This window comes from Dipteris shenzhenensis, chromosome 19, assembly GCF_047967505.1.
Source record: "Dipteris shenzhenensis isolate YYH24624 ecotype China chromosome 19, Dip_SZ_1.0, whole genome shotgun sequence".
NCBI lineage: Eukaryota > Viridiplantae > Streptophyta > Polypodiopsida > Gleicheniales > Dipteridaceae > Dipteris > Dipteris shenzhenensis.
The window spans coordinates 22,150,349-22,164,563 of NC_141614.1; the positions used below are offsets into that span (position 1 = coordinate 22,150,349).

The following is a 14,215-nucleotide window of genomic DNA, read 5'->3' on the forward strand; positions in this document are numbered from 1 at the left end:
AGAGAATAAGAGGGAAAGGAAATAGAGAATAAGGGGGAAAGGAAAGAGAGATTGAGCTAGATGGTCTCCAGTCACCATCATAAGCATAGCACGTGCCTTGAAGGTTTGATTAAAAGAGACGCCACATCCAAAGATATATGACATTGGATAACCTCAATTCCTTGCATAGCATATCAAAGCATAGAGACATAGCATAAAGAATTGTCCATAAAGACGATAACCATAAACATACAGCATAACCATGAGAATAAATTATATAGATAGGCATGCATAAGCATACATAGGCACCTATAGTGTACATAGCATAGCATAACCATACATATATAGGCATAGCATAAATACATACATAGCATAGAGACATACCATAGCATAACCATTTGCATAGAGACATAGCATGGATAAACACATAGCATAAGCATAAGCATAGAGACATGGCATGGATAAACACATAGCATAACCATAAGCATAGAGACATAACATAAAGCATAGAGACATAGCATGGATGAACAGATCGCATAAGCATAAGCATAGAGGCATGGCATGGATAAACACATAGCATAAGCATAAGCATAGAAACATGGCATGGATAAACACATAGCATAACCATAAGCATAGAGACATAACATAAAGCTTAGAGACATACCATAGCATAACCATTTGCATAGAGACATAGCATAAATAAGCACATAGCATAAGCATAACTATAGAGACATAGCATAGCATAACCATACATATATAGGCATAGCATAATATACCATAGCATAGCATAACCATATGTATATAGGCATAGCATAACCATAAGCATAGAGACATAGCATAGATAAGGCCATAAAGCTGATAACCATAAACACATAGCGTAACCATATAGGCATGTACATAGCATAGCATAACCATACATATATAGGAATAGCATAATATACCATAGCATAACCATAAGCATCGCGACATAGCATGGATAAACACATAGCATACCCATTAGCATACATAGCATAGAGAGGCATACATAAGCGTACATGAGCATATATAAGCATACATAGGCATATATAGGCATGTACATAGCATATCATAACCATATATATATAGGCATAGCATAAATACATACATAGCATAACCATAAGAATAAATTATATAGATAGGCATGCATAAGCATACATAGGCATATATAGGCATGTAAATAGCATGGCATAACATAGCATAGCATAACCATACATATATAGGCATAGCATCTTTTTCTTTATTACAATTCAAAGGCTACTTGCAAGGGCTTCTAAAAGTATCTAATGAAAACGAGAACTCTAACAAATAGAAAACATATAAAATAAAAATATAAAGCATGACCATAAGAATAAATTATATAGATAGGCATGCATAAGAATACATAGGCTTATATAGGCATAGAGACGTTCAACAAAGCATAAGCATAGAGACATAGCATGGATAAACACATAGCATAATCATAAGCATAAGCATAGCATAGTATAGCATAACCATAGCATACATAGCATAGCATATTAACCATACATATATAGGCATAGCATAAACACATACATAGCATAGAGACATACCATAGGCATCCATAAGAATACATAGGCATATATAGGCATAAGAATATATAGAGACATGGCATGGATAAATAGCATAAAGACATATCATAAAGCATGACCATAAAGACGATAACGACAAACACATAGCATAACCATAAGAATAAATTATATAGATAGGCATGCATAAGAATACATAGGCATATATAGGCATGTACATAGCATAGCATAACCATACATATATAGGCATAGCATAAATACATACATAGCATAGAGACATACCATAGCATAGCCATAAGCATAGAGACATAGCGTCAGGAAGATCTTGATCATCATGTAAGACAATTTGTGGAGTGTCTAGAAGTTAAGAGACCACAGCTATTGAATCCAACACTAATAGCCCCTTATCATGAACTGTGAGGGCTTGCCATAATGGGCCAACACTATGCATGGTCTTCTCACTGGAGTCAACCCCTTTGGACTTAACTTTTTAACCCACCACCCGCCAATGTTCACCTAACTGTGTGTTGGCCCTCGTTGATCCATGATCGCATTTGCTTGTGGTTGGGTGCAACAACGGGATTGCTTGATTAGAAGCAGATTGGATTGGTGCACCCTCTTGCATGCTTGAATCCGATGGTGAAGAGAACTTGTCCCCTCATGCAAGGGCCATGCTAGTTGGTCTCTCCAGACACTCCTTGGTAGGAATCCAAGAATGGTGGAGCAAGAATCCGAGAATCACCCAACTTTGAGTTGTCCAAAAAACAAAAGCCTACTTGGGAGTTTAACCTCAATAAAATCTAGAATTAGCTCGGCATGATCCCATAGGACCTAGGCCCTCTTACAACCAAAAGGAGAACATGCAATCGGAGGAATAAGCAGCACTTTCCCCATTGTTGTAGCAATCTTGTCGACTCACTCACCCAACCAAGGTGGGAGATTCAAAAAATCCATCCACAGTGTGGATAGTCGTGGTATAGAAATTCATCTATAGAGAAGGTCGCACTCCAAGGGATATCAAGCACCGAAGAATCAGCAAAAAAGAAAGACCTACCCAAAGTATTGTTGCAAAGAGATTCCAAAACAACAAGCACAATAAAAAAACCTTTACCAATGAATTTTGCCATGTAGGCCAAGGATGCAATATCACATTCAAAAACCCAGAACTATTGGATCTCCTCCAAAGTTGGTAGCTTGCCTCTAAAGAAGTAGGCACTTCCTCTTGCCAACCACTCGAGCACAGGCTTCATGTCTTCAACCTGAAGCTCACACTGTGCAACATGCTTTTGACCCACTTCGTACCACCCTTTGGTGGCAATTTCCCTAGTGCATCGAGCAACCTCTGCTTGTAGGATCTCTTTGGCTTCTTCCAAATCTAGTAGAGTGAAGCTGCTTGGCAAATTTTTGCCAATTCTTCCATGTAAAATATCGATTCTCCATACTCCTCGAGCTGATCCCACCAATAGAGGCCACATCTTTCGAGGCACTGCTCTCTCCATCACTGCTCTCCACCTCTTTCGAGGTACTTCCATCCTCACCACACACCACACTCATTGGTTTCACACACTCGATGACAATTGAATCGCTTCTCCATCTTTTCAGGGAGCCTCTACTCCCTAGCACCACATAGGGATGGGTGGCACATGTGCACTACTCGGGCTAATTCCGTCACTTCGCTCGCATGGACCCAAGAAAATTATGTTATTGTTAGATGGCTTCCTTTTGGATCGACAATATAGCAAGAAACATTGACGTTTATTTTGGATTCTTTTCAAATGTACATAGATGAAGGGTATCAAAACATTCATAGAGTAACTATGCATTAACACCACAACATAATATAAACTTAATGTATAATGTATATGAGAAAGATACAAAAATGTAAGGGAAAACATTTGGAGAGAAGCAAACTAACTATCGATTAGATGAATGCCCTTTGGGTGGATAATATAGCAAGCAACCTAGAAGTTTTTTTTGTCATATTTATTTTCAAATGTAAATGGAAGTTTAGGGTATCAAAAAGTCAATGGAATGAAGATACATTGCACCCCGTTGACATGACATCATAAAAGTTTACAAATCTAATTGAAAACTTGTGTACTAGAGGATATAAACATTTCATTCACAATTACTTTAATCGACTTTATAAATCTATTGGCAAACTATATTTATTTGATGCTCAAGAGAGTTTATTTTGAGTTATAATTTTATCATTCGGATTAACATGAGATAATTGATTCCAACACCAAAACATTCTATTTCACATCACACATTGTGCTTTATCATGGCTCAAGGAATTATTTGCTGTTTATTGGTGGCAACTTTTTCTTTGAAAATCTTAGACAATTGAGACTTTCATCTAAATATCAGATCCATATTGTGCATTTACTTTTAATTGACTCTTTTATTTGAAACATCAATTTGGAATTACATATCTTTTTTTTTTTAACACATTTGATAATATTATATGTTGCACTTACAAATAGATATATTATTTTAAATTGCACTTAGAAATAGATTAAACTTCATTTCACAATGCACATTCATTTGAAATTTTTGGATATATAGAAGAAATATGAGAGTTAAAATTAGAAAAATTATAATTAGCCTATATTGTATCTCATTAAAATTAAAATTAAACAAGTTTGTTATGTATATGCTCCTTTTTAATATAAAAACTTTTTTCTCCATGGATTATCCAGTATTATTTCTTGCATAAACAACTCATTTCTATGTAGGTAATTGAAATCACCACATAGAAAAGATACATTCTTGCTAACTGCCTATATAAGAAACTTTGATTCTCCACATAAAAACTCACATTTCTTAGAAAAGAAAGTGATTTCCTATATAAGGAAACTTAAAATCCACTTGATTCACCATATAGAAAGTGACATTTCCTAGATAGCATTGAGTGTTCTATATAGGAAATATAATTTCCTATATACCAAACACCTCATTTGCTATCTAGATAACATTGATTCTCCATATTAAAGTCAAATTCCCTAGACAGCACTACCTGGTCTATATAGGAAAACGCATTTCCTAGATAAAGAGGAGAAAATCCCTCTTCCTATCTAGTTAAATTTCCAAGTTACCTAGCAATTTCCTATATAGGGATCGGTCCAAAGTCCCTTGTGTATAATTTAATTAAGGCTCCCTAGCTAGCTAACTAGCTATACTATCCTAACACATCACCCATCGACATGGATCTCGAGAGCTTTTCTCTGGTTGCATGGAGATGGAGCGTCTCTACTACAACGAATGTGTTCTTTTGTTCGTTCTTTTCTAAGAGTACTTGTCTTCAATCTTTGTCATGTTTTAGTTCATGAAGAGCAACTGGGTTGTTGATATTCGAGCACAATTACCGAGTATACTTCTGGGTACTGATGATAACTCCTCGCGCAACAAATATGGAAAGAGGATCGCAGCAATTTATCACCAGAAAACGTCCTATTACTAATCCTCATAAAAAATTAAGAATCTGGTGCAGGTAAATGGATGTTACAATGGCTTACCTCGGAAAAATGCTTCTGACAGAAAGAGCTTTGCAGGGTCAAGAGAGATTTAATGAAACCTTAGCCGCCCGAAAAAAACCTCTTCCAATTTGAGTTGTGTGAGAGATACAAATACAGACAAAGGAGATCTGTGTGCCGAGCTTTAGCCGCCCGAGAATAACCCTCTTCCAATTTGAGTTGTGTGAGATACAAATACAGAAAAATGATTTTCACGGTTGCAGGGGAATGTGTGCTCTAAATTTTATTGCATAAAATAAGGAGAATGGAGCTGCCATCTGCAACTGCTTGGCACACAAGCAAACACATCAGAGTAAAAAAAGGAAAGTGATAAAATGCATCCTTGAAGATGTGAGACATCTACAGACCACGTTAGAACACAGATTATTAGTATTACGAATGGAATGAAGGGTAAAGAATTGAGTCGTGCCTGGCCAGATAAATGAATTTCAACCTGCACTACAAAGGCTTAGAAAGCCCATGTATTCATTATTCTGCAACCTGGTTATGGTGTCCAGGATTCCATAACCACCTGCAATAAGTAAACAGTCGCTAAGACAAGGTCTCCCAAGCGAACTTGAGAGTATAGCGAAGCAGAAAATTAGTTTTAAAGATGGTCGTTCCTCCCATCTTACCTAAACAGATGGCGATTATAAAAATATGTGAGGAAAGAAACCGAAGTCCTTCCGGAAAAAAAAACAATCTTTCTAAAACACGGTCATTTCTCCATGCTTACCTAAACAAATAGCGCTAATAAAAATAAGTATGGAAAGAATGAAAATTATAACCGAAGTCCTTCCGAAAAAAGCAACGATCTTTTGAATCCCACATTGACCACAAAATCCTGCTGCTGCGTTGACTGCAAAGAGATAAAGAGCTGCAAACAAATAGCTTTGAACGTTAAGTAGAATTTAAATATCGACGTTCATATTGGATGATAAAATGATCCTTCTGCATACCATAGGGAACAGGGAATCGGTGGAGCAAATAGTATTCGATAACAGACATGGATGAAGAGAAAAGCATGACAAAAGTGGCTGTTGCACTTGCAACCTGGTGGTAGCAGAAAAGATTTGTTCAGAAGGTAAAGTTTTCATAGCCTATAATATCGCAAACTGGGAAAACACCCATGGATCAGAAAAGACCTGCGGTGGTACTCCCAACTCCAAAAGTAGAGGTCCAAGTATAAAACCTCCACCAAGTCCAAGTAGACCCCCTACAATTCCAGCTAGAAGTGCAGCCGTAGCACAAAGAACCAGGTTGGAAATTGTCCACTGAACTTGAGCTGCGCAGACATAACTAATCTGCTCCTCTTGGGTGAATGTTCTATCATGCAGGTACAGGTTGACAGCTTTCTTCAAAAAGACAGAAAATGCCACTGGAACCTTCAAAAGGAGGCAATGAACTCAGTATATATCAAGCAAATCAACAGCCAACACCTCCCACAACAGAGTTATAATCTACCGCTCCGAATGAGATACATGGGCAGAAGACTACCTGCAAAATGTTCCAGACCCAATATAGGCTGCTACATTTGGCTGAATAATTCTGGGGTCAGAAATGATAAGAGTCAATATTTGATATGTCCAGAGATTTGTATAGTGCTTGCATTGAATATGCATATAGGGATATATAAAGTTGTCATATAAAGGTTTTGCTTTGTTGAGTCATGTCTAATGTGCATATCATATGCGGATATAGAAAATATGCAGCAGGGAAGAAAATTCATTAATTTTTACCTTCAGTATCTGCAATACTAGAAAGGATATCCACACAAAAAACAATGCTGCAAGGCCCTTCCAGTTTACGTTTAAGTATACAGATTGCTGCAAATAGTAATCAATGAGTTAGAACGCAGATGATAAATCAACGTTGGATTCTCTTCGGAAAATATTAACCAATCACTTCCTACATGATGTGATTTGATTTGCTTATGCAATCATGGCCTGACAAACATGAGACTAGGATGGCCTTGACATTGTCCTTTAAGATTGAAATTGAACATATACTTTCTTATTCCTTGGAGCAAAAAAGTTGAACACATAGTTGATATCAGACCATACTAAAAGAACATCTTTGGGTAATTCTTAAAATTCTATGTTTTGGGCACAAGATCTGCACCAACCCATCTTTTTCAGAAGAATTTCATGGGTCACATTTGTTGATCAATAGGTATTGGTCAATCTACCCTATATGTGGGGTTACCATTACGATAACAAAAGGTCCCATAAGAGATTTTACTTCAGAATAGAGCGTACAGAAGGGTCCTGACTTAAGTGTCGCACACACCTTCTGCAAGGGTATGGATATCCAACAGGCTCCAGGACTTGGCAGCAGCACCAGGCCACCTAAGTACCACAGAGCTTCTGAAAGGGCTATGACATCCAACGGGCTCTAGCACTCTGCCAAGGGACCCTCTGTTGCCTTAAAAAATCTTGTCATGCGTGCATCCCAGATAAGATCCATAAATTTGATCATGTTACTTTCATGGGCTGGGATGTCTACCTCCGGAGCTACTTTACCTGCCAAAGTGGATAGAGATTTAAGTGTTTCCAAGTCAAGAACACTGGTATTTCTTTGGCTAAGATTGGTCTGTCAACAATTGCTATGGGTAAAGGACGCATTTCAATCTTCCCAATGTAGCACTTTCAAAAAATTGCCTTTGTATCAGTTTGGCTTTACAATGTTTCTATCATTTGATCTGCCTGACAACTCAATTTCAGTCTACAAAATCAGGAGTTGTATCACCAATTGTTAAACAATCTTCATGTAGATTTAGAAATACACACAGATAGCCTACAAACACAAGTGGGTGACGTATAAGGCACAACATATTCTGAGATGCACTCACATAGATAGCCTTTACATATGATTGGAACGCAAGCATCATAAAAGTGAAATGACCATAGGTCCCAAATCCCTGAGCAAACCATTGCTTTCAAAACAAAATTTTGTACACAGATGTTAATACTTACAGGAGCGTTGACTTCAACAGGAGCCAGTACACAATAGTCTCCATTTTCAAGCGCTGCATTCGTTTAGAATATTAGATAATGTTTCTTCAAAGAAAAAAACACAATAAAAGAATTAAATATGCAGGAATTTCTGTCTAAAGGTGCAAAACCTGCTTCTGATGGCATGTGTGCTACTTTTCCTTCCTCATCTAGCTGCAAGAACAATCTCCTATATTATTATAAATTTTGAAAATCTGTATTTCACAATTTACAAATATCAAGTATACATGAGTTACATATGACGTTATCTAACCATCTTCTCAATAGTCTCTTTTCTCCAAAGAAAGATGGCCCTTATGAAGGTCTTCAAAGATGTTCCTGTATACAAGAAATCAATGAATAACATAAGGCAAATTCTTTTGTTCAACTTCTAAAAGTGAGTATAATAGATGCCAAAATAGGACATTTTACTATACTTTGGGAAATATGAAATTCTGGGGAGATGCACTATGTTAAAATATGAGACAGCATGTGCATTCAAAGGGCCAGTACATAAATATACCTTACATAGGTATCTCACTCTAATTTTTTTCAAACTTTAGGTTTTTCCCTAACTCGAAATTTCAATTCCGACTGTTATAAGTAAAATTCTGTTCAAAATGTGTAAGTTCTCAAACTTAAAAACCTTTTCTGATGAATGTACGTCTTGTCTTACATATTTCTTAGTGAATCCCCGTGATACAATCAAGTTCCAATTCCATTTCAATCTCAAATTGAAATCCATGCCTGCAGAAGTTTCTACTTGGCTCACTCAATGCTCATGGAATAAAGGTAGAATCAAATAAAACCATCTGCAATCCAGTGATACTGGGAATGTGAGAAGGATGGTTCATACCTGTGAATAAAATTATGAGCAGAATTGTGACTAGCCAGTTTGGGAAAATCACATTGAAAACAACGCCAATACTTATACCAAGCACCAACATAGGCTGAAAGATGAGAGCCAGATCATAATCGATAGTGCTGGTAGTAAGTCTGATATTGTACACAACTGATGCAGCAGATGCTCCCATTATCATGCCTGGAAAAATCAGTCATGGTTCACCCAAACCAATACAGTAGGCGCTAATTTTTCTGAAATCCAGCATCGCAAATACATAGAGGAACTGTCAAGGATTTCTTACTACTCACATTTAGAAAGAGCAGTTGAGGATTTCTGATCAAACCCGACTATAAGTACCAGCATTGGAACAAATATTCCACCTCCACCTATGCCTCCTACACTACCCAGGGAGCCGCCCACAAATCCGATTACTGTTCCCAAGACCGCACGCCAATTAAATTCCAAGTCCTGCAGAACACAGTTCAGCCATCACTCAGAGTATACAATCATGACTCTTAGTTATATACTCATTCGTGCAAGGTTCCAAAATACCCAGCATAACATTTAAATCTAACAGAACACATCCAGTAAGATCTGTTAGCGTCACTCCTGTTACGAATTCATACGCTATGCAATGCTCCAAAGAGATGACAGCAAAGTAGGGGCGATACTTACGGGCCAAACATGGTCGTCATCACTCGCTTTTATGTTCAATACTCTGGATGACAGCCATTGAATAAAATCGAGAGCTCCTTCGGCACGAAACCTCTGGGATAAGTGGCTCCGTATGCAGGCCTCGTCTGTGCTTGCGGCCGTAAGACACACAAACGTACTCAGAAAAATGAGCAATACAGCTCCCTTCATAATTTTGCATTTGCGGCTTTCCGTTCGTGCCGCTCGTGACATGAAAGTTGACCACTAAGAGCGGATGTGACAGAAACAATTGTCCCTCAAAAACCAGTAAGACGCTCGCTGCAACATGTGAGGCGTTACGCTATTCCTGAACATTAATTGGAATTATGAAAATCTAAGAGAAGTATGAACGAACTCTTCCAGGTCACCAATTAGAACCGTGCTAATTTTCTTGGATTCTGATATAAGAGAAATCCATCAGCTCCAGGTGTACTGATAAAAAGTAGATGACTCATGCGGCTGCCACAAGATGTCTTTCACGCATGAGAAAATTCGGCTGCCGAACAAAATTAGTGCTAGCGATTACAGGCGGTTAAGGCTGCGAAGAAAACGGAGCTTCAATGTTTGCTGACAAATGGAAGCACTATGAGGATGAAACCCTCCAGGCTCCATGGAAGATTGCTGCTCGCCTAAAGAAGTATTGTGGGTGATAAATGGGTATCGCAAAATGACGCGCGCGCTTGCGTTTGGTAATAGATAGACATCATAGGCTGTACATACCTGGGCTGGGTAGAGAGATAAAGAGAATCAGAGATAAGTGGAATGATGGAAGTAATCCACAAGCCATTCAGTGTTGGCGTCAAATTTTCTTAGATTGGATCCATCATCCAGCTGATTCGCTGAACGCTCCAAATCAACGCTTGCTTTTGTTATCCGGGACCGGGAAGCTGATATTCCCGTTATCCTACAACTCTACGACGGAGAATAGAGTTCATGAGGTATGAACCCAAGTAGCGGTAGCGAGGTAGAAGGAGCGGATTGGAGGCTGTGTGGATCAGGGAAGAAGAGTTTGTGGCCGAGGGTTCATGAGGTATGAACCCAGAAATAGCATCGTGAGGAACTTTGTGGCCTCTATATATTTAGCTCGAGGGAGGGATGAATCATGAAGGAAAGAGAAGATGAAAAAGCGGGGGGACAAACAAGTTTCTCACGAGGGGAAAGAGAGTTGTTGTCGTGACAAACTGGTGCGCCGGAGATGGAGGGGGACGTGTGCGATGCCAGCGATGGTGGTGGAAGACGTACGTGGAAAAGCTAAGATTTCATGTGGGGAGGAGGAAGTTTGGTCAGCTGGAGAGAGAATCTAAAGATGCGTCGTTGTGAGATATGTGTTGCATGCAAGAATGCTGCACTGGAACTCGGAAAGCCGTAGGACTGAGATTTGACGGCGAATTTCGAGATTAAAACAGTGACGATGGCCGGCGATGGCTCATAACTGGCATCGAACGAATCAGATGATAGACGTCAACATTGAATTTGACGCTCGTAAACTTACCATAGAGCTCAAGTTGGCTGAATATCCGTTAAGACTTACGCTCATAAGTTGTTGAAAGTTGAAACAAACATCTGTCAAACTTAGACCGTAACGTAAGTTGCTCTGACAGCTAAAACCGTAAGTTGGTTGAATATCCATTATAAACATCCGTCAAATCAAAGTTCGTAAACTCGGAAGCTGTTGTGACACGTAGTAAACTCGGAAATTGCTGTGTGTACATGCGGTAATACGGAGGAAAGTTGTGGTGGCGTACGTTAATAAACTTACGCTCGTAAACAGGTCTGTTTCGCGAGAATATCCAGGAGCGGCAGCCAATGCCAGCCATGGCCTACAGGCTGTAGCCTACGACCACAGTACTCCGCAGCTTGAATTGAATGTGTCTCGGGACATGGGACGCCAGAGGTTCAACACGGGACAGAGTCCAGAGTCCAGACTCGTGAATTTGCTTGGATTTGTACGGCAAGAGCCTGCACGATTCCTCCAAAAAGCACGCTCTCACAGAGTCCATCGCCCACATGATAACAATGAGAGCTGAGAGCTCATCGAAAATCGAGATAGTAGATCACGGAAATCCGACGAGGCTCACAGAATCTATAATTTATCTCGCCATCGACGATCAAATTCAGACTCTGATGCCGACTCGCAACTTGCATCTGCTCATGGCGCAGCTGCAGGATTTTGAGCGACGGATTTCATAGAAAAATCGGACGAATCTCCGTGACAGCTCACGTCGGCATCGAAATCTGTTGGTTGAGCAGAGATCAAGTGGCGTTTCTGGGGCCGAATCACCGATTTCTTACATTCACTGATGCGCCATTTCGCATGAGTGTCGTTGGTCTCACGAATAATCAACTTGGCAATTCATTCAATGCTAATTCATTTTATGTTCGCATCAAACAAAATTTTACCAACTCCATCACATATAGTTTTCCAAAATAGCATTATCACCTCCCAGAGGCACTTCCCAAGTGCCAGAAGCCTATTGGAGCGTTCGTCCCCGTGTCTTTCGTATGCCTACCTCAGTTGTCCTTCGGTCATCGATTGAAATGTCACTCGTGCAATATGGCTGCTATGTCCAAAAGAGAGTGTTTATTTCGAACGTTGATTTTAGCAAGAAAAGGTTGTTAGCCCCGTAATGCAAGGAAGAATTTCTAGCTTCACCAGAGCACCTGTAATGCCAAAAATTGTCGGCTACAACTTCGGGGCTGAGGCAAACGGTGCGAAATTCTAGCAAAGCCTGGCATATTTGCCATCGTGGAAACAACCTGTAAACCTACAAACTCAAAAGAAAATGGGCTTTGAACTTTAGATTTTAATTCTATAATTCTATGTTGAAGGATCTAAAGTCAAAATTCCAATGATATAATGACTACAATGTAAAACAAAGTGGAATTTATATTCTACGTTGAACGATCCTAAAGTCGAATTTCCAAAGATATAATGACTACAATGTAAAACAAATCAAAGTTCTTCCATTACTTTTATTATGTTCAGTGATTGAATTACTAAATTGGGAGATAAAAGAAATCTTACTTAAGCAAAGGCACAATGCTTGATAAAGGACCTTGAGAAAATGCAAGAAGATCATGTTAAGGCAGAACGGCCTTTATTTTGGGCAAAATTAAAAATTTCTAACCTCTAGTCAATTTTTACATTCAACATCCAAAATGCTTAAATTTAATTCTTAAAGTAAAGGCTAGAAAAAATAATAAAATACATTTAAATGTTAGTTTTGCTAGCTTGGATGCATGCATGTGTGTGTGTGTGTGTGTGTGTGTGTGTATTCTCACACACATGAAAAGCTCGCAAGACATAAAAGTTAAAGCATATTCCAATTTCTAACACATTGCCAAAACATGACCATAGTTGCAGCAGGTAGCTATAACAACATTGACGTCGCAGGTGATAGTTCCTCTATTATCCTCATGGATTTACTCAATATTAAGTAACTTGTTAGGGAGATCCTGATTCTTGGACATCTCTAATTGGTCTTGGATTGGAAACACTTTGTTGGACATGACATCTTAAACTAGCTAAGGTCCTGAGGAATTCTTAGTGGAGACTTTGTAGCCGTTGTGATTGCCAAAGATAGTTATCACTGAGGGCAAGCTTTGACATAGGGGAGCAACAATACCTATCAACATGGCATGGTGGCTGCCTTGAATGGAACACACTCTTACAACGTCCTTACAACATAGGTCTTGAAAGATTCAATGTATGATGTATCTGTTGAATTGGAACATCCACTCTCTTGGGTATTATGCTTACCTAGATTCATGACTCCTTGACAAGAATAATAAGAGAAGGCCCTCCTTCATAAATCCATGGGTTGATGGAGTACTCATTCAATAGCCATGTTGTCGCTAAGGTCAAGCATCGACATAGGGGAGCAACAATGCCTATCAACCTAGCATGGTGGCTACCTTGAAATTCCATAGTGAAAGACATAGTGATGACATAGGACATGAAAGATTCAATGTATGGTGTATGTGTTGAATTGGAAATCCATCGTGAAAGAAATTGTTATGACATAGGACCTAAAAAATTCAATGTACGGTGTATTTGTCCAAACGGTTCCCTAAGGAAACCAAGGCTCAGTAGAAGGAAGATCCTCCTATTAAAGTGACAGAGATAGTGAAAGATGCAAAACCTTAGATTTTGAAGGTGAATAATGCAGTTCCTCTCGTGTAACTAATGCAGCTCCTCTCGTGACAAATAATGCTTATGATGCCTTGATAGATTAAGAAACAAAAAGATGGATATAAGACAATGAGATGGAAGAGGTGTTACATATCAATGCTCCACTCTCATGTAACTATGCAGGAACCAGCTAACTCTACTTGTAAGCCCCCCATATGAGGAGAAGGCATTTGAGTAGCTCGGTTATCCGGTAGGTCCTGGTTTGGACACCAGATGGGGGCCATGTGTGGCCTGATGGCTGGACGGCTTCAGATAGAGTTGGCACACCACCAACTAGGCTACATGCAAGTGTGGGAAGGCATCCCATGACTGACCGCACTGAGGGTAGACGGAGCATTTCCTGGGGCAGCCCGTTCTCGGGTTGCGAACCCGTTTGGAGCCTCAGATGATCCCGGATGGCTCTGGGCCGAACAGAAACCGTAGGTAAGTTGCTCTAT

At 39.2% G+C, this 14,215-nt stretch overlaps 1 protein-coding gene across 5 annotated transcripts; it reads right to left on the reverse strand.

Moving 5' to 3' along the window:
* Positions 1-5,130: 5,130 nt before the first annotated feature.
* On the reverse strand, positions 5,131-10,735 carry LOC147890236 (sulfite exporter TauE/SafE family protein 3-like). Of its 5 annotated transcripts, none has more exons than XM_087390157.1 (14): positions 10,307-10,735; positions 9,569-9,693; positions 9,202-9,361; positions 8,906-9,091; positions 8,324-8,388; positions 8,181-8,223; positions 8,032-8,084; positions 6,796-6,882; positions 6,554-6,604; positions 6,202-6,441; positions 6,016-6,109; positions 5,793-5,933; positions 5,487-5,588; positions 5,131-5,340 (listed from the first exon to the last, which is right to left on the reverse strand). In XM_087390157.1, exons 1-13 carry the CDS (start codon positions 10,371-10,373, stop codon positions 5,506-5,508), a joined length of 1,395 nt encoding a protein of 464 aa, XP_087246283.1. In that variant the 5' UTR covers positions 10,374-10,735; the 3' UTR covers positions 5,131-5,340; positions 5,487-5,505. The 5 variants fall into 5 exon arrangements, with proteins under 5 accessions (XP_087246283.1, XP_087246281.1, XP_087246280.1 ...); XM_087390155.1 differs by having other exon boundaries at positions 9,569-9,893; XM_087390154.1 differs by having other exon boundaries at positions 9,569-10,045.
* Between the last annotated feature and the right edge of the window lie 3,480 nt (positions 10,736-14,215).

What these genes read in the sequence shown, in the direction of transcription:
- LOC147890236 (XM_087390155.1), bottom strand. Translation starts at nt 9,799, where the DNA reads ATGTCACGAGCGGCACGAACGGAAAGCCGCAAATGCAAAATTATGAAG. An exon ending in CTGTTGAAGTCAACGCTCCT is followed by an intron (nt 6,883 to 8,031) that starts GTAAGTATTAAC and finishes TACTATTTGCAG; the next exon opens with CAATCTGTATACTTAAACGT. An exon ending in CCGATTCCCTGTTCCCTATG is followed by an intron (nt 5,934 to 6,015) that starts GTATGCAGAAGG and finishes ATTTGTTTGCAG; the next exon opens with CTCTTTATCTCTTTGCAGTC.